At 39.7% G+C, this 22874-nt stretch overlaps 1 protein-coding gene across 2 annotated transcripts in view; it reads left to right on the top strand.

Annotated features, from left to right (window-relative positions):
- Positions 1-22874, top strand: part of NRDE2 (NRDE-2, necessary for RNA interference, domain containing) — a 69643-nt gene that overhangs the window by 16332 nt on the left and 30437 nt on the right. Inside the window, exons 3-7 of one of the 2 annotated variants that reach the window (XM_036736246.1) lie at positions 1014-1247; positions 8088-8240; positions 14828-15281; positions 15780-16185; positions 17661-17794. In XM_036736246.1, the coding sequence (XP_036592141.1) occupies positions 1014-1247; positions 8088-8240; positions 14828-15281; positions 15780-16185; positions 17661-17794 (1381 nt within the window). The remainder of the gene's footprint in view (positions 1-1013; positions 1248-8087; positions 8241-14827; positions 15282-15779; positions 16186-17660; positions 17795-22874) is intronic. The other variant, XM_036736247.1, reaches the window with a different exon arrangement.

Raw genomic sequence — 22874 nt, 5'->3', positions numbered from 1 at the left:
CATCCCCTCAACTTCCAATTCTTGGCCACAACGAAAAGAGCTGCTATAAGTATTTTTGTGCATCTGGGTCCTTTTCCCATTTTTATGATCTTTTTAGGATATAGACCTAGTTGTGGTATTGCTGGGTCAAAGGATATGCACATTTTTATAGCCCTTTGGGCATAGTTCTCAATTGCTCTCCAGAGTGGTTGGATCAGTTCGTAAGTCCACCAACAATGCATTAGTGTTCCAGTTTTCCCACATCTTCTCCAGCATTTATCATTTTCCTGTTTTGTCATGTTAGTCAATCTGATAGGTATGTGTCCAGTTTTAAAAGTCCGTTGCTGATGATTATGGAAATGACTCCATGGAACTGTCCTGCAGACATGGGTTTATAAACTCACAAACCCGGATCCTTGAGTAGTATACCTTGTATATGTATGTCCTGGGCCTGAATGTGCCCTGGGCATGAGTATACAGTACTATGAGTCTTTGTTAATTGAGGAATGGTAAAGCAGGTGTGCTACTGAAGTTGAGGAAGAATTGTTTATAGTTCTGTGCTCTAACCTTTTGAAAATCGTGGACAAGACTTAGGTCCAGTTTTTTTTCCCTGTAAAGCCATGTTAGTGGGAATAGGTAGGACTAAATATGTACTTCTTAGAATGTTGCTTTTTTAGAGTCTGTTTTTTAATTTGATAAATTAACCTCTAGATGCTTTTGTTTAAAGGTTCATATTGACGATGTGTACACCTAAAAATATTAAGAACAGTCTGCTCAAAATTGGAGGTATCATTTGATTAAAACCTCTTGCTTCTTTATTTTTTTCTCTCATTGTAAGACCTTATAAACTTAGCCGAGAATCTCTTGGGAAAGATCCTATAAGAATATCTAATTTGAAGTTCTCTGTTTCATTTGTAGGAGCGCTATTTCTTGTCCTGTCTTTCTCTCCCCCTTCAATCTATGATTGTTTAGTTTTTCTTACTATTTCCCTTAACTGTTCTTTGAGAAGAATTATGATTTATTTTTCTGAGCAGGAGCCCTTTGAGACTGGAGCTTTCAGAAGGCAGTGATACACACAAAAGGTTTAAACAAGCAAGTAGAAAAAAGAAAAAAGAAAAGAAGAAAAAGAAAAAACACCAGCACCACAAGAAAACCAAGAAAAAGTATGAGCAATCTAGTGACAGTGAGTCTCATTCAGCTACCGACTCTGAAAAGGAGACGTCTACAGGAGTCATCATTGACAGTAAAAAAGAAGTTGAGAAACCAAAGTATGTATTCTGTTCATAAAACCTACTACATTTAACATTTGGATTTTTCCTTTCCCTGGAATTCTCGTGTCATTTGCTCTCATGTGTGTCATATTAGGTGTTCCCAGATGTCCATTTCATTTGCATATGCTACCTGCTATTTGCATATTAGAGCAGGGAAGGACCTTAGTATTCATCTGGAGCCCTGGGTACAAACTCAGACAGCAGTAGGGGTTACCAAACCGTACTTAAGGATCCCTGGGGCCTGCATATTGACTCACAAAACCACATGTTAACATTGCTGTGTTCTGTTGCATTTTTATTTATTTTAAAAATATTTCCCAATTAATCGGGTTTGGGCCAACACTCCCACCTCTGATTTAGTGTAGTTTCTTCCTCTTTTTTCTTTAAACCCGGAACCTGAAATCCAGAGAGTGTAAATGACTTGCCCAGCATCACACAGCTGGTAATTGGAAATGATTTGAACCATAGTCCTCCGGCTCTAAATCTAGTGCTCTTTTCACTATGCCATGCATCTTTTTCATATGTCTCATTTTTTCTTACAGTGAGTTCCATGTGAAAGTGCCCTATCCGTAGATAGAACAGTTGGTGCAGTGTAAAACTTGCCGAGTTTTTCATCACTTAAACATAATCTTTCTTTTGCTTGTATACAAAAATTTGGAAAGAAATTTTAAATTTAAGTATGTGTCTAATGTGTACTTTAAAAATAGTTAAGCACTAGGGGACTGCCGTATTCTTGTTCTGTGCATGGAACTCCCATTGATGTCAGTGCACACTGTGCTTTGAGCCAAGTATGGAATATAGCCCTCTGTGTTTCCATTCAGCCTGTAAACAGCGAATCCTTCGGGGGCCATTCTGTCATCAGGTACCTGCTGGAAAGTGCTTCAGGGCTCTAAAGTTCTTTATATGTCATCCGGATATGCCACTTTGGGTCTCAGATGTCATTAGCACGCCAATCACCAAATTTTACCTTCTTTAATAGCAAACAAGCAACAAAGTAAAGACGTTTCAAGTGGCAGTTAAAAAGAAATCGCCTTCCTGGTGGCAATTCTTGTCATGTTGGTGACCATTTCCCTATTAGTCCCAATAAGCTGATTTTAAAGTTTGTTTTCAGAGGGATTTATATGAACTCAAGCTGTCTCCTACTAGTTTTTCTTCTACCTGACATTTCCTTCTCTGTCTTCGCAGATTCATCATCTTCTCCTTGCTCCCTAAGTATGGGCGTCCTCTTCCTTGGCCCTCTCTCTCTTTACTCTCTTCATCTGGGTGATCTCATCTGTTCCCATGAGTTCAATTAGCACCTCTGTCGAGGTAACTCCCAGAGCTGTCCATCTAGCCCTAGGCTGTCCCCTAAGCTCCCGTTCACCATAATGCCTGCTGTATATCTCCTTTAGGATGTCCCATTAGCCCCATAAATTCAGTACGTCCCAAACTGCATTCATCATCTCCCCCTGAACTTACCTCCCTTCTTAATTTCCTAATATCTGTTTATAATACTAATGTACCCCTAGTGACCAAGACTCTAAACCTCAGCCATCTTTGGCTTTTCTTTTTTCCATAACATTCCACATCCAACTGATTGCCAAACAAAATGGGTAAATAGGGTGGCCACTCCACTGTTGTAGTGCCTCACACCATTCACACGTGATGTGTGGCCATCTACTCACTGTTTGCTTTGCTTTCTCTGATCCATTCTCCCACTGGCAGGTCTGGGTTCCCACACAAAGACCACCATATGCTTGTACTCATACTCTTTCACAGTTCTAGGGACACCCCTATGTTTGGGGGAATATGCTTTCTTTACTCCCCCACTTCACCTCTCAAGCACTCACTGATGTGTTTCCATTTGTACAAAACTTAGCCATTCACAAACATGAGACTTTTAGATCTTAAATATAGCATTTACTTAACAGTAAGGCAAAAGAAATAATAATAACATTACAGATACTCATATATTAAAGCAAATGTGAGGGTAGTAAATACATCACATAAACTTGGCTCACACTTTTCCATCAGTTCACTTAGTATCTATGTAGGAGACTGGGCACTTAGAGAAAGGAGCACATGAATGAGGAAAACCTGTGTGCTCAGGCTAACTCACAACTCTGGACCAGTAAACTTGAGGGTCCTCTTTTTTTCTTTAATATTGTCTATAAATGTTCCTTGATAAATGTAGCTTCTGTGTTGAATCACTACCAAGCTGAATTAATCCACACTGTGTTTAACTAACAACTCACTGACTACGGCCAAACTAAATTATTTGTCAGGTGACTTCTTTGCTTCCAAGATGTTCTTTATACTCAGCTGGATTTTTAGCAACAATTGCATAGCCTCCATCACTTCCATCTTCAGGTTCAGCTCATGTAGTTCTGAAATCTACCCTTTCAGTTCTCCTGTCTTACTTGGTTCAGACTTTGGGTCCTCTGCAAATGACCTCACCTTAGCTTGTGATTAGTAACCAAATTCTCTTCTTCTGTCTAAAATTAGGTAAATTACTTTTGTCGTACAACCATTGAAGTGTTTTGGTGTCCATATTTCCTAAGCTATTAAATCAACAGTTCTTCAGTTGTTCTAATCCAAATCACTGAAGCCTTCTGCGGTCTTCGTTTACTTCAGTGTGCCGTGGCCTATCACATTTAAAAATGAGCCGCTGCTTCTTTTAGAACTCGGAGCAGACCTGTGCCTCCAAGTGCAATCTTAGCTAGCAGCTGCTTTTCTCGGAAGCAGACTTATGCCTATTGCTTCCTTAGACAAGTCCTGACTACTCTGTTTCCATAACATATTAAATATGCCCCTTCCTCTCCACTCAGACTGCCATCCTCCTACTGTAGGGCTTAATCTCTTCTTTCTTGGACTATAGTAACAACGTCCTAATTTGTCTCCCTGCCTATTGGTTCTTTCTTCTTTGGGCCATACTTAATTTATTATTGTTCAGTCATTTCAGTTGTATCTGACTCTTCATGACCCTATTTGGGGTTTTCTTGGCAAAGATACTGGAGTGGTTTGCCATTTCCTTCTCCAGCTCATTTTACAGATGAGGAAACTGAGGCCAACAGGGTTAAGTGACTTGCCCAGGGTCACACAGCTAGACAGTGTCTCAGGTCAGATTTGTGCTCGGGCCCTTGGCTCCAGGCCTGGCGCTCTATCCACTGTGTAACCTTGCTGCCCACTTTACTTAATAGAGCAGCCAGGTTAAATTTCCTAATGCACATTTATGACTGTTATTCTCCTGCTTAAACATCCTTTGAAGCTCTTCAGAGGAAGTCCTGACTCCTCAGAATGGCTTTCAGGGCTTTCCACAGTTTGGCTCTATCTGTCTGGCCTGTCTTTCCAGCCTTTTTTCACTTGACTCTTCTTCAGATGTTCTCTAAGTTCCAGCTAGACTACTAGCTGTTGTTTCCTGTTCTTTACCTGTCACCTCCCACTACCATGCCTTCTCATGGGCCATCCCCCACATGCCTGGAGTACACTTTCTATCCATCTTTGCCGGCTAAACCCTTTTCTTTTAGAAAAAGATCCTTCTAGACTCAGCTCTAGTCCTGTTTTTTCCATGAAGCCTTCAATGATTCTTCTCAGTGTTCTCTTCTTCCTTAGGTTCTCCTTGAGCATTTTGCTGCAGCTCTTTTAACCCCCTACTATACTCTATCTTGGGGTAGCTAAGTGGCTTAGTGGATAGACTCATCTTCCTAAGTTCAAATCTGGCCTCAGACACTTACTAGCTTTGTGACCCTGGGCAAGTCACTTCACCCTGTTTGCCTCAGTTTCTGCATCTTTAAAATGAGCTGGAGAAGGAAATGGCAAACCGCTCCAGTGTCTTTGCCAAGAAAACCCCAAATGGGAAGAGTCAGACACAACTGAAGAACGACTGAACAGCAATAATGCTCTGTCTTTGTTTTCATCTGCACAAGAGTTGTATTCTTGCAAGTAGGCTGTAAGGTCTTTGAAGGTCGGCACTTCCATTTTTCAGCTCTCTATTTCTGTTTACTAGCACAATGCCTCGCATCTTGTAGGTACTTGATAAATGTTTCTGCAGTTGAACCTTCATGTGAAACACATAGCAAGTCTGTTTTACAGATGGGGGAAAATGAATCTGAAATGAGTTTCGAAAAGTCCAAGGAGAGCTGTGTTAGGAAACGCACAGTTTTAGCCTGTGCTTAACTTTGTAGATAGGACTTTCCATCCGTTGTATGTCAACACAAATGGGAGTATTTGTGTAGCCCTGACCATGTTCGATCAGTTTATAGACATTGTGCTGAAAATCCAAAGGCTTCCGTAAGGTTGAGCTAGGTGATGCATATTCTGGCTAGCTCTCTTCTTCATTATCTTGACTAGAACTTGCATAATTCCTTTTAGTCTTCCCAGGATCTGATCTCACTGGATAATTTATACCCAGGTGGGGAAAGAACTAAGGCCACTGGTGAGTGTGGGAGTTTCTCTTTGATGTCATGAGGTAGGGCCATCTCCTGGGGTTCTGTATTTGGATGCAGAGGGGCTGGCTGCTTCTGTTTCCCTTAGGAGGGAATCACCTCCTGTCATTTTTTTTCTCTCTTCTAAGGGCTATAACTACTGGCCTTCTAGTTTCTAGATGGAACTTTTCTTCTCCTTCAAGGCAGGGGTGATCCTTTCCCTTCTTAAATCAGGGCCACATACTGGTTACTGACCTTAATGTCTAATGAAGTAGAGATAAGAAGTTGTTTACTCTCAGGGTGGTCTGCAGCTGGTGGCCTGACTTTGGGACATCTGGATGTTGTTCCTTCCCCTCCTCCAACTTGGCTTCCTCCTTTCCTTCTGGGATGGTTCCACACACTTGAGTTGATGAGATTTCTGTCCTTTCTTTACTCTTTTCAATTTCTGTACTGGCAGAGAAAATCTTCAGTCAGCTTTTCCCAAAGGGAGCCAATCCAGAGGTAGGCCAGGATTGCCCCTCTTGTTGTCTTTTCTGGAATTCCCGTAACATTTCCTTATATGCCTTGTCTAGGAGCGGTGTGGAACTTATTTCCATGGCAACATAGCTATAGGCAATGATGGAATAACTATTAGTAATTTCTTGAACTTTCTTAACTACCTGCTTTGACAGCACTATTATGAACTGGTTTTGTTTTGTTTTTCCCAAAAGCTTATTAGAGAGGTAAATCCTTACGGGTTCTTGGGTGACTCTATTTCTAATTTAATATTTCAGAAGCCTTCACAGTTCATGTTAAGATATTTGGAGTAAATTTAAAGGTGGGGTATTAAGAAGACAAATTTATTTCCTTTCAGTGTGCTGGGATACAGTGCTGGCAGCCAACTCTGTATCCCATCTTACCCCCACTATGTGATATAGATAGATAGATATAGATATGTCTGTATGTTTATGTCTGTGTGTTTTTATCTATCTACAAAATAGAGAGTACTCAACACATCATGTTCCAAGTCAAACAGATTTCAACGCTGAATAAGATCTAAGACCTAACTGAACCCTGCCAAGTTAACTTTTTAACACATTTTGAATAAAATTTATTAGTCCTCTAAGATAAAACTGATAGCATTGGCATAGTAGGAACAGTACTGGACCTGCACCCAAAAGTCCTGGGTTGAGAGCTGGCTCTGTCACTTAGGAGTGAGGTGACCTTGGGTAAGTTACAGAATCTTAAGAGTTGCAAGGTACTGGAGAGATAATCTTAATGATAATTCATTTCATCTACAGTAACTCCAGTAGAAGAGCTCTAGTGATGGAGAACTCACTACCTCCTGATGAAACACATTTCACTTTTGCATAGTTTCAATTGTAAGCTAAGGAAATTTTCATTAAATGAAACTGAAATCTGCCTCCCAGCAACTTTTATGTGATGTTCCCAGTTCCATCCTTTTACTTTACTTTTCTGGGCCACATTTTCCTCTTAGGTAGATACAAAGATAGACACATAGATAGGTGGATGAAAGTACTTTAAGGTGGGATGCGTTGTGGTGTGAGGCCTGAGTTTTAGCTTCAGCTCTGACACAGCTCTCTGACTATGGCAAGTTACTTTTAACTCCTTTGAGCTTCAGTTTCCTCATTTGCAAAGTGAGAATAAGCATACTACATATACTTACTACCTCACAGATCTCCAAAAAATTCTATAAAAAAACTCTAACTATAAATCCTGGGAGAATGTGAGCTTTACAGTTATCCTAATACTCATCTCCTAAAGTCCTGCTCTGATACCTTACCACGGCATGAAGTTGACCTGCGTTCTCAAAGCTAGGCTTTCGTAGCCTAAACTCCAGAAGGTCTTGTCAGGCCGAGAGATTTCCAGTACAGACCTGGTGGTGGAATGTGTTGTCTTTTGTGAGAAGACAGTAGCTAGTTTGAAAGCTTTTTCACCGAACTGTTGGCTACCAGGTGATATGTTGGCCCCAGAAACTCATGAAGATCATCAGCTGAGGTACGCAGAGGCTATAACATGTATCAGTGGAGGGAATGCCTATGCCGATGAGTTGTGCATGCTTTTGAACTACAAAGTGATGAGGAGTATCACTCTACACATTTAACTTGGGAACATACGTACAGAGAGAGAAGGAGAAAGAGACTGAGGTTAACTTTTGAGATACGGTATGCATGGTATGTGTAGTCTGGCCATTGTTCATGTCCTCAGCCATTTCACTGAATTGAGATTCCTGTGCTTTCTCTTTCCATGGCATGTGCACATATTTTGCATTTGGGTATGTTTGATACTGTGTGGGATTTCAAATATTTAGCTTTGCTTGTTTTTACAAATAATAAATATTTAGCTGAGAGGTTTTTAAAAAGCTGTTTTTGTCTCTTCCCTTTCCTTGTTCATCTCTCCTCTCCCCCTTCTCCCCCCACATCCCTTTGTCCAGCAGTCAAGAAAATAATACCACCGACAACAGTGGAAGTCGCTTTGTTTGGCTTGATGACATTCAGGCTCTAACAACAGAAACCTTCAGAACGGATAAGAAACCAGATCTGGCAAACTGGGAGTATAAATCTCTTTATCGTGGGGATATAGCAAGGTACACATTATGTTCTGTCCTTAAACTTCTAGAAATAATTCATTGATTGTAGTACATTTTCCTGAGTCCCTCCATTCTAATTTAATTCCCTTTCATACTTTCCTTCATAATTGGTGTTATGTTGAAAATTTTTTTTGCCCTAAGTTGTCAGAAACATGTATGTGATAGCATTTATTTGTTTTTTCATTTAATAAGTAGTCTGTTTACATAAGACACTGTTCTAGACACCAAGGGGAATACACATATAAATAAAATATAGTCTTTGTTTTTAAGGAGCTTACAGTCTGACAAGGGAGTTAAGATATGCACATAAATAATCATAATCCCAGCAAGAATGTAATAAAGGCATAAAAAAGGTACAGAGTGTTGTGATATTTCATAAGAGAGAGAAATCACTGCCATCTTTGGGCAAGGGTGAATAGAGAGAGCAAGGGGAGGTTTCAGGAAGGAAGTAGATGGTCCTTTGAGCTGGTCCTTGAAGGATGGGTAGGATTTCAGTAGGTTGAAATGGATGGGAGAATGGGGTGGAGAGCATGTTAGGAATGTTGTAAACAAAGTCACAGAAATGGGGAAGCATGTTTGGAGAAATGATGAGTAGCCCAGTTTAGCCAGAGCATGGAGCAGGGGTGGGGAACCTTTGGCCTTGAAGCCACATGTGGCCTTCTAGGTCCTTGCATGCAGTGCAGCCTTTGACTGAGTGAGTCCAAGTTTTACAGAACAAATCCTTTTATTAAGGGAATTTGCTCTGTGACATTTGGATTCGGTCAAAGGGCCGCAAGTAAGGACCTAAAGGGCCACGTGTGGCGTAGGGGATGCAGGTTTCCCACCCCAGCATAGAGGATGTGAGAGTAATATGAAATAAGGCTGGGAAGTTAGTTTGAGACCAAACTGAGGAGGACTTTCAGTGCAAAATAAAGGAGTTGGGACTTTATGGTTAATCATTGAAGGTTTTTGAGTTGGAGAGTGCACATCAGGAAGATTAATCTGCCGGTGGAATAGAGGATGATTTGGTACAGGGGACATGAGAATCAGAAAGAACAATTCAGAGTCTTCTGCAGAATTGAAAGTGTCGTGGTAGTTTTAGCTCCAGCACCCTTTCTTGTGATGTCCGCCCTCTCCTTTCCCCTCTCTATCAGATGCTATAAAGATCCAGATTCATGGCATGATGTAGAGACACTGAGCACGCTTACGTATTTATTGACTCCGTACGTCTCTGGGAAGTAGCTGTGGTCACGACCCTGAGGTGATTGAAATAATGGGTCCTTGGCCGAATTAGATGGCTTCAGAAGAGGGAGAAGTTCAAAGGGAAAGATAATGGATACAGACTAGACGGGTTGAGTTTGAGATGCATTCAGGATATGCAGTTGCAAGTGTCCTGTAGGCAGTTGATGACAGAGTTCGGGAAAAGATGTTTCAAAAAAGATGGAAAAATAGGTCTGAGTCATCAGCATGGAGTATGGATTAGTATAGGGAGAGATGAGAACCAGGAAGGACAACCAGTGCTGTTCCAAGATCAGAGGTTATAAAGCTCTCCTGTGTTGGCTGCTCTCTCCTCATTCCCTGTCTCTACCATATCCCGTTAGAGACCAAGAGTCACAGAATAGGTGAGCTCTAAGTACACAGAGTATTCTTTCACTCAGCTCTAGCAGGTGGGAAAGCAGTTCTCTTACTCCTCCTTATTTGAGTCTCTAGTTCATCTCCCCACAGAAACCGTTCCACAATTCTACCCTCCTCAGACCTCCCATAGCACTCCTCACCCAATGACAGTTAAACCAGGGGGCCGATAAGATCAACAGGAGAGACAGAGCAGAGTAGATGAGAGGACCTAGAAGTAGCCTTTCAGTTACATCCAAGGTTGGGGCAAGATATAGATCCAGAAAGGACTTAGGAAAGAGTGCCAAGAGAAAGTGAAAACTCAGAAGATTAGCCAGGAGGAGAGGGTGGTTAATGATGGCAAATGCTGTAGGAAGTCCAAGAGGATGAAAGTGGGAAAAGTCTATTAAATCTGGCAATCAGAAGATCATTGAGAGTGACTTTGGGAAGGGAAGATTGCGAATGGTTGAGGAGTAAATGAGAGGAGAGGAAGTAGAAGCAACTAGCATAAACAGGTTTTTCTAGGAGTTTGGCTGAAAAAGGGAAGAGAGATCTAGGTCACCAGCTTGAGGGGATGGTGGAGTCAAGTGAAGGTTAAAGGGCAAGAAGGGAGCCTTGGACATATTTTTGATGATGGGAGGGAAAGGGAGAGAGTAACTCATAAATAGTGGAGCAGGAGTGGGGAACTTGTGGCCTTGAGGCCATATGTGGCCCTCTGGGGCCTCAAGTGTGGCCCTTTGACTGAATCCAAACTTCACAGAACAAATCCCCTTGAGGAGGACCTAGAAGGCCATGTGTGGCCTCAAAGGCACAGGTTCCCCGCCCCTGCCTTAGAGTAATACAAATGAGTGACACAATACTTGAACAATAGTGTTGGGAAGCCTAAAGCTCAGAAGGAGTTGAGGCTTGAGGGGGGTGGGGGTGGGAAGAGTTGTTTTGTGGCTATGTCTGAAGGAAGTGATGGGTCCAATATTGGGTATAAGGTTAACAGATAACACACAGAAAGCAGAACTATTCAACTTTTATTTTTTTTTCCCATCCTCACCACCAAAGAGAATGAATTGTAAATGGCTCAAGGAATATGGCAAAGAGGGACTGGAAGCAAAGGTGGCCAGAGTACCTAACCACCTTTAGGTGTATTCATTTCAAGATGCAGTTAAGCTGTCTCCTAGACCTAGGGTACTGAAAAAACACATGGGCATCATCATAAAAAAAAAAGTTGGTCATTTCTGAGAAGTTGTTAGGAAACCAAAGATACCATATACTAAAGTTGGGCACATGTGCCAATCTAATGGGATAGGAGAAAAGGTAGGTGACAGAAATTTAAGTGAAACTAATGGCAGTCTTTAGAAAAATTTTAGATTATTAGACAAATGGTTTGTGAGTACCTGCAAAAGTGATCGTTAGGTTCCAGCATAGATTTGCCAGGAATAAGTCATTTCAAATTTATCTCATTTCCTTTCTTGATATTAATAGATTGGTTGGTCAACCAGGGAAATATTATGGACTTAATATATTTGGATTTCAGTAAGGCATTTGAGAATCTTTAGTTGTATTCAGAGAAGTGTAAGCTAGATGATAATACAATTAGGTGGATTTGTAGTTGATTGAACAATCATAATAAAGAAAATATTTAGACATTAAGGAGATAAAATTTGTAGGACTTGATGACATTTACTCTGTGATATGTTTGAGGCCCTCTCTTCCTCAGTTAGTAAATCAAAAGTATTTATTGTACACCTGCAGAGGCTGCAATGCTTTATTAGAAGCTTAGTCATTCACTAATGTTGTCAGTCTGAACAAAGGCCCTAGTTGGCATAACACAAGTCCCAATCATTGGTCCTTTTTTAAACAAAAATTATTTTTTTTTTAACAAATGTTGACATAGAAATAATGCTTATCAAATTTATGGGTAACAGAAAGTTGGGATAGATAACTAATATTTCAGATCACACAATCAAGATTCAGAAAGATTAGAATGATAGACCCAAACTAACAAAGTGAAATTTAATAGAAATAAATTTAAAATATTGTACTTGGGTTAAAAAAACTTAACAACTCTAAGGCTAGGGAACATCATTTAAAAGCAATTCCAGTGAAAAATAGCTTCTGCAAGTTTTTGTTTTTGTTTGTCACCAAGTTTGTTGTGATCCATCAGAATGATGTGGCTGCAGTCTTAATCAACATTAGAAGTATGGTGTCTGGGTCAAGGGAGGTAATAATCCTATTCTGCCCTGGTCGGTCTATGTTTGGAATATTAGGTTAAGTGCTTAGTGCTGCAGTTTAATTTCATTTTTGTCAAATTTGCCTCACTAGAGGATGGTGCAGGGTCCGTAGACCGTGTCATTTGGGAGAGGGGTATGAGAACAGCTGATATTTAGTCTGGAGAAGAGAAGATGAACCAGCAGTTTTCAGCTAGTTGTCAAAGGCTTGTCATGGGAATGAGGCTCTTATTTATGCATTAATTAGGGACAGAATTAGGACAGATGTGTCAGTTATAGGGAAACAGCTTTTAGTTCAGTGTAAGAGTGAATTTTCCAAATCTTCGGTCTAAATAATAGTAAAAATGGCCTGTCTTACAAAGCAGTATACTTTCCTGTCAGTGGAAGTGTTCGGGCTGGCTCTGTGGCTGACCTCCTGTCAAGAGATGTAGAAAGAATTGTCTGTTTACTTATTTTGCATCAAGAGGAGGTATGGTAGATGACGGCCCAAAGTTCCTTGTGTCTTTTGAGGATAAGTGGAACATTAACATATCATAAAAAATAGAAGAATGCAACACTATTACATTAATAAACCAAAAAGTCTTTGATAACGTCCAATGGGTTTTTTGATTATCTTTAATACTATTGTCTGAGAGAAAGCGGGTTTGTTTTGGACTCAGTAGCTCTTAGCTTTATCAGACACCATTAGGGTCTTCGTTGCTTGCAAGTGGAATAAAGGTTTGTCTGAGGGGACCGTGGCAAGATTGGAAAAGAGGATTGGAGGTTAGAGAGGTTAGGGTAAGAGAGGGAGAGGAGAGAGTTAAAAAGAAATGTTTATTATGTAATATATCATATGTGTTACATGTAGGCTATGTCATATATTATTATTTCACATAAAATATGAAACAGTTTGCTAGTGGTGGAAAATAAGGAAGCCATGATCATTAAAATACAGAAGTAATAGGAGGGGCCACGGTGAGTACAGGACCCCAGTGGTAACTGCTGAAGGAGAGAGGACAAGTGGGAAGGGCCCTTTGAAGTCACCGGTTTCTCCTGTTCATTTTATAAATGGTCATGTAACTTGCCTGGGTCACCTGCCTAGTGAGAGACAGAACTAAGGCTGGAATGTAGGACCCTGGACTCCTCAGCTGTGGCATTCCCCACCCTGCCACATTGTCACCGAGTTGTGGAAGGTATGTGTTAGCAGAGCTCAGACTCTTGCTTGTCACTTCAGACTGGAAGGACTTTGAGTGTAGGGTCAGCAATGGATGAGTGGCCACGGGAACTAAAATTAAAAAGGAAAAGCCTGCTGAGTCATGGAGGAATTGCAGGCTCTTTCCGGGGTATCACTCTACAGCAGATGGAATGATAGACTCTCAGAGTATTTAAACTACACCTAGCTCTGATACTTCCTACCAGTGTGACCTTGGGCCCGTTACTCAACCTTCTTTGACCTCAGTTTTCCCCTTCTGTAAAATGGGGGGTTGGGGGTGGGGTGGACTAGTTGGCCTCTGAGGCCATTTCTAAATCTAAAGATGCTGTGACTCACAATAGAATGATATTAGTTCCTTTTCATAACAGGATAAAAAGAGGAGAGTATCCTCAAGTAATATTAGAGCTGGACAAGACCTTAGAGATTACCTCCTTTAACACTCCTGCCTCTTTACTGCCACATGAGGAAATTGAGGCACAGAGAGCTTACTCAGGGCCACACAGGTAGTTACACAGTAGAGCCAGAATTAAAACCCAGTTTTGGACTTCCATTATGCTCTCTGCTTCCAAAGTACAGTACTACCTGAAAACTGGAAAAAAAAAAAAAGACCCACCAATTTTAGTTTTATTCTAAAATAGGAAACTTGAAGAGTAATTTTGACCTAAGCATTTTAACCTCTTTTTTTCAGTGTTAGGTATTTGAAGCGGGGATGCATTGTGTTAGGTTAGAAAGAATATCAAAGACTTGGGTTCTAGACGTCCTTTGTTTTGTCACTTACTAATTATGTGATCTCAGATAAAGGTGTGCATCTTCTCCAGGCCTCAGTTTCTTCTATAAATAATGGGAATAATACTTCCTGCCTGGCCTGTCTCACAGGCTGTTATGAAAATGGAATACGATGAAAGAAAAGTGTCGAAGTGGAATAGGGAGGTGTGTGATCGTAAAGAAGAACAACTGCTTAGAACTCAGAGTTTTCTAAGTGAATCTTCAGAGATGAACTTAGATGCTCTTTAGGTTAAACCAGTTCCCTCCAGGATCTAGAAGCATACCTAATGTGTGTGTCTGTGTATATATACAAGTACATACACACACATAGATATATATCTGTCAGTATAATTGGTTTCCTTAATAATCCCGTGTGTTGTATTTTGTATGTATTGTATTTTATGCATTTAAGGACATTCTGCAAAGGGTGTTTGTAGGCTTCGCCAAATTGCCACTATTTAATGGTGGTTTAACTGGGACCACTGGGAAGGAAGTTAGACCTTAAAGAAGTTAGTCAGAAGTAGAAGAGTATAAAGGGAGAAGACTTGGCGTCTGGTCCTGGTTCTGCCTCAAAGCCACCCTGTGACCTGGACAGGTCTCTTCACTGGGCCTTAACTGCCTCCAGCTGTTAGAAGGTTGTACCCTATTTAACAACTGTTATATTCAAGACACTGCGCTAAGTGCTAGGGAGGAATATAAGGAGAAATAAGTAACCCCCATTCTGTTGGTGCTTATTGACTAGCAGGGCACCTCAGAAGCCTATTTGTGATAATCAAATGTATACATATCCATTTAATAACTTTCTTTTTTTAAAGATACAAGAGGAAGGGAAACTCTTGCCTTGGCATCAACCCCAAAAAGCAGCGTATATCTTGGGAAGGTACCTCCACAGAAAAGAAACAATTGCACAAGAAATTCGAGCGCTACTTTTCTAAGAGAAGCATGCGTTCAGTTAGCATCGATGGAGTGGCAGTTTGTAGCAGAGCTGAAGTATTCTCTCCTGATCCCAGCCCATTCATACCAGTGAAAGACTCTGATGACGAAATTCCATCTTCTACCTCGACTTGGGTGAATCCTTTGGGAGTTTATGATACATCTACAACGTTGTGGTTACAAGGACAGGGTCCTTCAGACCAAGAGACAAAGCAGCCTGTGTCTCCGAAGGATAGTGAAGATGCTGTTCTAAAAGCTAAAGTAGAGGAATTTAACAGAAAAGTCCGAGAGAATCCTAGGGATATTCAACTGTGGCTGGAATTTGTGTCTTTTCAGGTAAGTGTTATTGTTCGCTGCTGAGTTTGGGGATAGAATCCCTAAGAATGGGCAGATAAAATAGCTGCTCTGGTTGTTAACTAAAGTGTGTGGGCACTGGGATTTTTTGGCCATTCATTTTGAGTCGCTTAAACAATTGTTACTTCCCCAGAAATGAATGCTTTTTGTCAGTCAGATGAATAACTATTCAGTACAATTGTTAACAGTTCTCTTATGATGTAATTGGGATATAAACTCAGTATTCTTAAATGATGGGGCATAAACTAAAAAAAACAAGTTTACAGGCCAAACCTAACTACTATTACACCTAGATAAGAATATCTCAAGCTTCATTTTTCTTAAAAATTTTTAATTCTTCTTGTTGTCAAAGGGATAATTATGCCTTTTTAGTACTTCTAGGAAGAGCCAGTTTGAGCTAATACATGTACTGTAAAACATTTAGATGCCTGAAAATAACACCATGTCATGTGTAATAATCACTTTTCCTTTTGTTTTGAGGATGAGGTGATGAAAGGACCCAGCCTATACACCATCAGTGAGGGAGAGCAAGAGACTAGAAGAAAATCCCTGAAGCTAATTCTGGAAAAGAAATTGTCCATTTTAGAGCGTGCCATTGAAAGCAACCAGAACAGTGTGGAACTGAAGCTTGCCAGGCTAAAACTCTGTACAGAATTCTGGGAACCATCTACTTTGATCAAGGAGTGGCAGAAACTGATTTTTTTACACCCCAATAATACAGCCCTATGGCAGAAATACCTCTTATTTTGCCAGAGCCAATTTAGCACCTTTACAGTATCCAAAATTCACAATCTGTATGGAAAATGCCTCAGTACCCTGGCCGCGGTACAGGATGGGAGCATCTTATCTCATCCTGCATTGCCTGGAACTGAGGAAGCTATGTTAGGTAAGAAGATCACTGTGAAATGAAATATAGAAAGATAGTTGTAATCAAGGACATTAATGTACTGAAAATGTCTGGAGTCTTGCTTCTTGAGTTGATAAAGCAATCTTTGCCTCCCCCATATGGATGTAACAGATGCTTCTCTTTTGCGAAAGAACTTGTAATATAAATTGAGTGAATTGCCGATATTTCAAAGACGAGCCCAGAATATTAATACGAAGAGCAGATAGATGCAACGTTTTCTAAAGATAAATTCTTCCATCTTGTAAAATAAATTGCTTTTGAATTAACACTTAGTAGCAGTGTAATGAAAAGCTTAGTGTGTGATATCTTTTCTTAGTTTTCTGGGGTTTTTTTTCCTACTCGGTAGGGTGCTGCCATTTGATGGATAAAAGAGTAAACATTTACTGAGTCAGTTTGAAGCCAAATCATCAAATTGACGGACACTAATCCGCTACTCTTCTTTGAGTCGTAAGAATCTGTAGAAATTATTTCTCTACTCTATGAGTAGAGGATAAGTAATAATTTGATCCTTTTATAAGAATGGTGAATCTATCTTTCAGTAAAAGGTCAGTAAAATCATTTGTCTAAAAAAAATTACTGGGGAAGGTACCTCCACAGAAAAGAAACAATTGCATGTGCTATTTCTGGTGAATGGATGGATTGGATGAACGGATAAGACATTTCTATCGGGTATTAGAAAAACTGATATTTTAGGTCCTTTTTAGAGGGAATCTACTAAAAAAAATGTTTGAAAACAGCCTGTCATGCTAGATGCCTAATTTTTTTTAGACAAATGATTTTACTGACCTTTTACTGAAAGATAGATTCACCATTCTTATAAAAGGATCAAATTATTACTTATCCTCTACTCATAGATGATTGAATGTTATTAGGTGAGTACTTGTTACTAGAGTGAAACAGATTCAAAGGTTTCATCATAAGATCTCGATTTGGTTATTGTAGGCCGTGAGCATATGATAAAATCTGCTGGTGAATAATGCCATCTAGTGCTAAAGTGGATATTTACTCTTTAATTTTTGGTAAGAATCCACTGTACTTTAAAAGGTAGTGTTTGTATAGCTTTTCAAGTGCAAATGAAACTTGACTTTATGAGAGTTAATAATCAGGCTAATTTCTCAACTCATTTTATGTACTGTGTCATGTTTAGTTCTGATATTTTTTAACCCAGCAGTAGATTAGTTATGCAAATGTGAGTAAATACATTTTGGTATTTGGTCATATAGGTATACCAGAATATTAGATAACAGTTAAAGCTTTTAAAAATTTAAAGCTTTTTTTTCTCCTGGAGAAGCAATAGAGATTTTTTCACTCTTTTGTCTTCAGCACAGTGAAATTGTTCTGTTTTACACCGTAGAGGAAATTTTTCCTGGGTTGTGTATCTCTTTTGGAAAATGAGCTCCTTCTTTTTAATGATGTTAAAAAGTTATATTCTCTTTCTCTTCCCTCTTTTATAGCACTCTTTCTTCAGCAGTGTCATTTTCTCAGACAAGCTGGCCACACTGAAAAAGCAATTTCTTTGTTCCAGGCCATGATTGACTTTACCTTCTTCAAACCTGACAGTGTGAAAGATCTTCCTACCAGGGGACAGGTCAGTAATTTCTACTTTCTTATTTCTAGTATTTTACTTTAGAGGACCATCTTGAACACACTGGAATTTGAGAGCTCGAAAAAGAAACCAGGAGTGACTTGTAAAATGGTAGTCAGATGGAAAAAGTCATTTTCAGTAAGTTTTTTCTAGACGGTGTTGATTAAAATGGCTTTTTCTTGTCCATTTTAGAGCATGCCATTGAAAGCAACCAGAACAGTGTGGAACTGAAGCTTGCCAGGCTAAAACTCTGTACAGAATTCTGGGAATTCAGTTATCTCTTATTTATTAGCCAATAGTCAAGAACCATTTATCGTGTGCCCATTTTTCTTGCCTTTTATAATGGGTAGCAGAAGAAACTTCATTGCTTTTTTTCCATTTTTTAAAAATTTATTTTTAGTTTTCAACATTCATTTCCACAAGATTTTGAGTTACAAATTTTCTCCCTATCTCTACCCTCCCCCCAACCCCAAGATGGCATTATTCTGATTGCCCCTTTCTCCAGTCTGCCCTCCCTTCTATCACCCCACTCCCCTGCTCCTATTGCTTTTCCCCTTACTTTCTTGTAGGGCAAGATAGATTTCTATACCCCATTGTCTGGATCTCTTTATTTTCCAGTTGCATGTAAAAATTGAGTTCCAAATTCTCTCCCTTCTTCTCTCCCCACCCACCCTCCTTGAGAAGGCAAGCTATTCAATATAGGTTATACATGTATTGTTATGCAAAACACTTCCATAATAGTCATGTTGTGAAAGACTAACTATATTTCTCTCCATCCTATCCTGTCCCCCTTTATTCACTTTTCTCCTTTGACCCTATCCCTTTTCAGGTGTTTGCTTTTGACTACCTCCTGCCCCAATCTGCCCTCCCTTCTAAAATACCCCTGCTCTCATCCCCTTCCTGCCTGCTTTCCTGTGGGGTAAGATACCCAATTGAGTGTGTATGTTATTCCCTCCTTAAGCTAAATCCAGCAAGAGCACTATTCACTCATTCCCTTTCACCTACCTCCTCTTCCCTTCCATTATAACAGCTTCTTCTTGCCACTTTTATGTGAGATAATTTACCCCATTCTATCTCTCCCTTTCTCCTTTGCCCAATATATTCCTCTCTCACCCCTCAATTTTATTTTTTTACATATCGTCTCTTCATATTCAACTCACTCAGTGCCCTCTGTCTATATATGTGTATATTCCCTTCAGCTACCTTAATACTGAGAGAGGTTTCATGAGTTACAAATATCATCTTTCATGTAGGAATATAAACAAAACAGTTCAATTTTAGTAAATCTCTTATGATTTCTCTTTCCTGTTTACCTTTTCATGCTTCTCTTGATTCTTGTATTTGAAAGTCAGATTTTCTGTTCAACTCGGGTTTTTTCATCAAGAGTGCTTGAAAGTCCTCTATTTCATTGAAAGTCCATATTTTGTCCCGAAGTATTATACTCAATTTTGCTGGGTAGGTGATTCTTGGTTTTAATCCTAGCTCCATTGACCTCCCCAAAAATCATATTCCAAGCCCTTTGATCCCTTAATGTAGAAGCTGCTAGATCTTGTGTTATCCTGATTGTGTTTCCACAGTACTCAAATTGCTTCTTTCTGGCTGCTTGCAATATTTCCTTCTTGGCCTGGGAACTCTGGAATTTGGCTACAATATTTCTAGGAGTTTTCTTTGTAGAATCTTTTTCAAGAGGTGATTGGTGGATTGTTTCAATTTCTTTTTTACCCTCTGGCTCTAGAATATCAGGGCAGTTTTCCTTGATAATTTCTTGAAAGGTGATGTCTAGGCTCTTTTTTTGATCATGGCTTTCAGGTCGTCCAGTAATTTTTAAATTCTCTCTCCTGGATCTATTCTCCAGGTCAGTGGTTTTTCCAATGAGATATTTCTCGTTGTCTAACATTTTTTCATTCCTTTGTTTCTGTTTTATGATTTCTTGATTTCTCATAAAGTCATTAGCTTCCACTTGCTCCATTCTAATAGTATTTTCTTCAGTGGATCTGCTTTTCCATTTGACTAATTCTGCCTTTTAAGGCATTCTTCTCCTCATTGGCTTTTTGGAGCTCTTTTGCCATTTGGGTTAGTCTGTTTTTTAAAATGTTATTTTCTTCAGTATTTTTTGGGGTCTCCTTTAGCAAGTCATTGACTTGTTTTTCATGATTTTCTCACATCATTCTCATTTCTATTCTCAATTTTTCTTCTGCTTCTCTTTCTTGATTTTCCTAATCCTTTTTGGCCTGAGACCAATTCATATTTTTCTTGGAGACTTCTGATGTAGGATATTTGACTCTATTGACTAATTCTGGCTGTAAGTTTTGATCTTCTTTGTCAGCAAAGTAAGATTCTGTAGTCTGAGTCCTTTTACGCTGCTTGCTCATTTTCCCAGCCAATTACTTGACTTTTGAGCTCTTTGTCAGCGTATGACTGCTTCCAGAGTGGAGAGTGCTTTGTCCCAAGCTTCAGGGGTTTTGCACTGCTGTTTTCAGACCTACTTCTATTCTGAGGTGGTATGATGCTCCTCTCCTGGCCTGTGCTCTGGTCTGCGAGTGCAAGTACTCCTTTCTGCCATGTAACTACCAGGAGGACTCCCTCTCCACAGCTACCACAAGCTCTGCCACACCAGCACTCCTTCTTCCCCAAGCACTGCCGACCAGGACTGTGACCGAGATCTACGTAGGGTAAAGCAAGAGAACACTGCCTCAGTGCCAGCAAAAAGATCCCTAAACTCCCGCTCTGGTCAGCTGCTTGATTCCCCCCACCGTCTCTGGGCCTGGACCTCTGCAAGCAGCTGCTGCTGCTGCTGCAGCCACCTTTGTTGCCCCAGGCCTGTGGCCAGACCACACACTTCTCTCACTGAGGTCCACTGACCTGCTATGTTGTCTTTGGCATTTATGGGTTGAGAAGTCTGGAAAGTGCCACAGCTCAGTGGCCCTGAGGCCTGCTCTGCCCGGTCTACTCCGGCCTGGTCTATTCTGGGGCTGCCCATGCTAGGCTGGGCTTTGCTCCCAGCACAGTGTGATAGACTCTTCCCAGCAACCATCCAGGCCATCTTGGGCTTGAGATTTGTTTCACTGTATCATTTCATGGGTTCTATAGCTCTAGAATTTGTTCAGAGTTATTTTTTACAGGTTTTTGGAGAGATTTGGGGGAGAGCTCAAGTGAGTCACTGTTTTCATGCCGCCATCTTGGCTCTGCCCCCCAGCTTCATTGCTTTTGAGGGAGGTTTCTGTTTCACATATGAGATAATTACTGAACAAGGTAGCAATAGCTCTGGGAGCATGCACGCATGTGCACATGTAATATAATACTGCTACTACACCCAGATGAGACAAGTTTATGACTAGAGAATAGGACATTACATTAAGAGGAGGTGATGTTGTGGAATGGAGCCTAACTTGGACTAAAATAGTTAAAATTCAAACTCACAGTAGTTCAAGTTCTAATTCTGCCACTAACTGGCTATGTGACCTTGGCTAATTTACTTTAGACGAAAATGTTTTAGATTCCCTACCTATAAAATGAAGGGGTTGGATTATATTACCTTTAAAGTACTTTCTATCTTCGCTATTTTGTAATAAAGAGCTTGTTATGTGTTTTCAGAGGCCAGGTACTTAGATATATATGATAGAAGAGTTTGAAGAATTTTAAAAGAAATATGTTATAAAAGTCAAATATAGTCAAAGTATATTGGGGAAATATATTTCAGGTTTGTTCTATATTTTTATAGCAGCAATAAAAGGAAAACCTAAAAGATAGGAGTCCTATTTTAGGTAGTTTTGTGCCCTTCCTTCTCATATAGTACATTTTGCCCCACAGACTGAGTTAACTTTTACTGTGGACAAACAGAGTGTGCAGTATCTATGGAGCAACACTGGAATTTGATCATTGCCTAGTTCTTCAGCCACATTTAACTCTTTCACACTCTTAATGTCAACTGACCGATTAACCTTTCAGCCACCAGAAATCTCACTCTCTAAATTTATTCTTAGCTAGAATCACAGATGAAATTAAACATCAGAAGTATGTTTTTTGAAAGTAATTGTGCTTATTTGGGTTTAGTCTTTTGCACATGGAGGTGCTTAATGCTGTTTTATAGATCACTAATGAACAGCAGCCTTGGGTGAATTGATTTTCTAAGAAAGAACATTGGGTGTCATTTTGAGCTCCTTTCAGAAGGAGTGTTTTGCTCACATATATTGGTAATTAAAGAAATCAACTTTTATTTTAAAAAATATTTTTAGTATTTATACTCTACCTGATTCTAGAAGGATTTTTAGGCAAGTTTCAAGTTAAGCTTACATCAGAAATAGGACAGTTCCAGATAAAAACGGAACAAAGGGCACTGAAGCATAGCAGAGAGACAAGCTGCAGCAGAGCTGAGAGAAGCCAGTCACTACAGTGGGATAGATTAGCCTTGAGTTTCTTGGTAATTGAGGCAAAAAGGGAAGCTCTTTGTTACCTCCTTTCCATTATTTTGACTGAGGAAAATATACACATTTGTTTGTAAAAATAAACTTTTTCCTAGAGTCAAGAAAGAATTTCAAAGGTTCTTACGATTAGAAGGAACATTAAGTCTTTAGTTATGCAGTCCAAGCTGTCATCATATACAGGAATCCTCAATATATTACCACTAATTTATTACAGTTTTGCTCTTTATGGCTACATAGAAAGAATCTGTTGCCCTTTTTCTAGATGATGACCAGATGATAATTATTTTTCCTCCCCAGTTTCACTCTCGGTGAAACATTCCTGGATGTTTCTACCATTTTTCACATGACATGGTTTTAAGACCAATCTTCTGGTCCCTCCTTCAGCATTTCCTCTGGTTTCTTAGAGTCCCTCCTAAAATGTTGCCTGGAATCAAATTGAATTCTCTAAGTAGGGTCTGAGTAGTGCAGAATGTAATGGGACTATATTTTTTAAATTGTCTTCTTTTGATCAGCAAAAATCTTCCTTCTTTCTTTCCCACCATTCCCCCTTCATCTGAGAAAAGTAAGAAAAAATAAATAAAAAGTAAATAATTTTTATTTTATTCATTCTAACTTTACAACCACCATGATAGGTATTATTATAAAAATTATGAAGAAAT

This window comes from Trichosurus vulpecula, chromosome 8 (genome assembly GCF_011100635.1).
Source record: "Trichosurus vulpecula isolate mTriVul1 chromosome 8, mTriVul1.pri, whole genome shotgun sequence".
In the NCBI taxonomy this organism is placed as follows: Eukaryota; Metazoa; Chordata; class Mammalia; order Diprotodontia; family Phalangeridae; genus Trichosurus; species Trichosurus vulpecula.
This window is presented reverse-complemented; position numbering and strand designations above follow the sequence as displayed.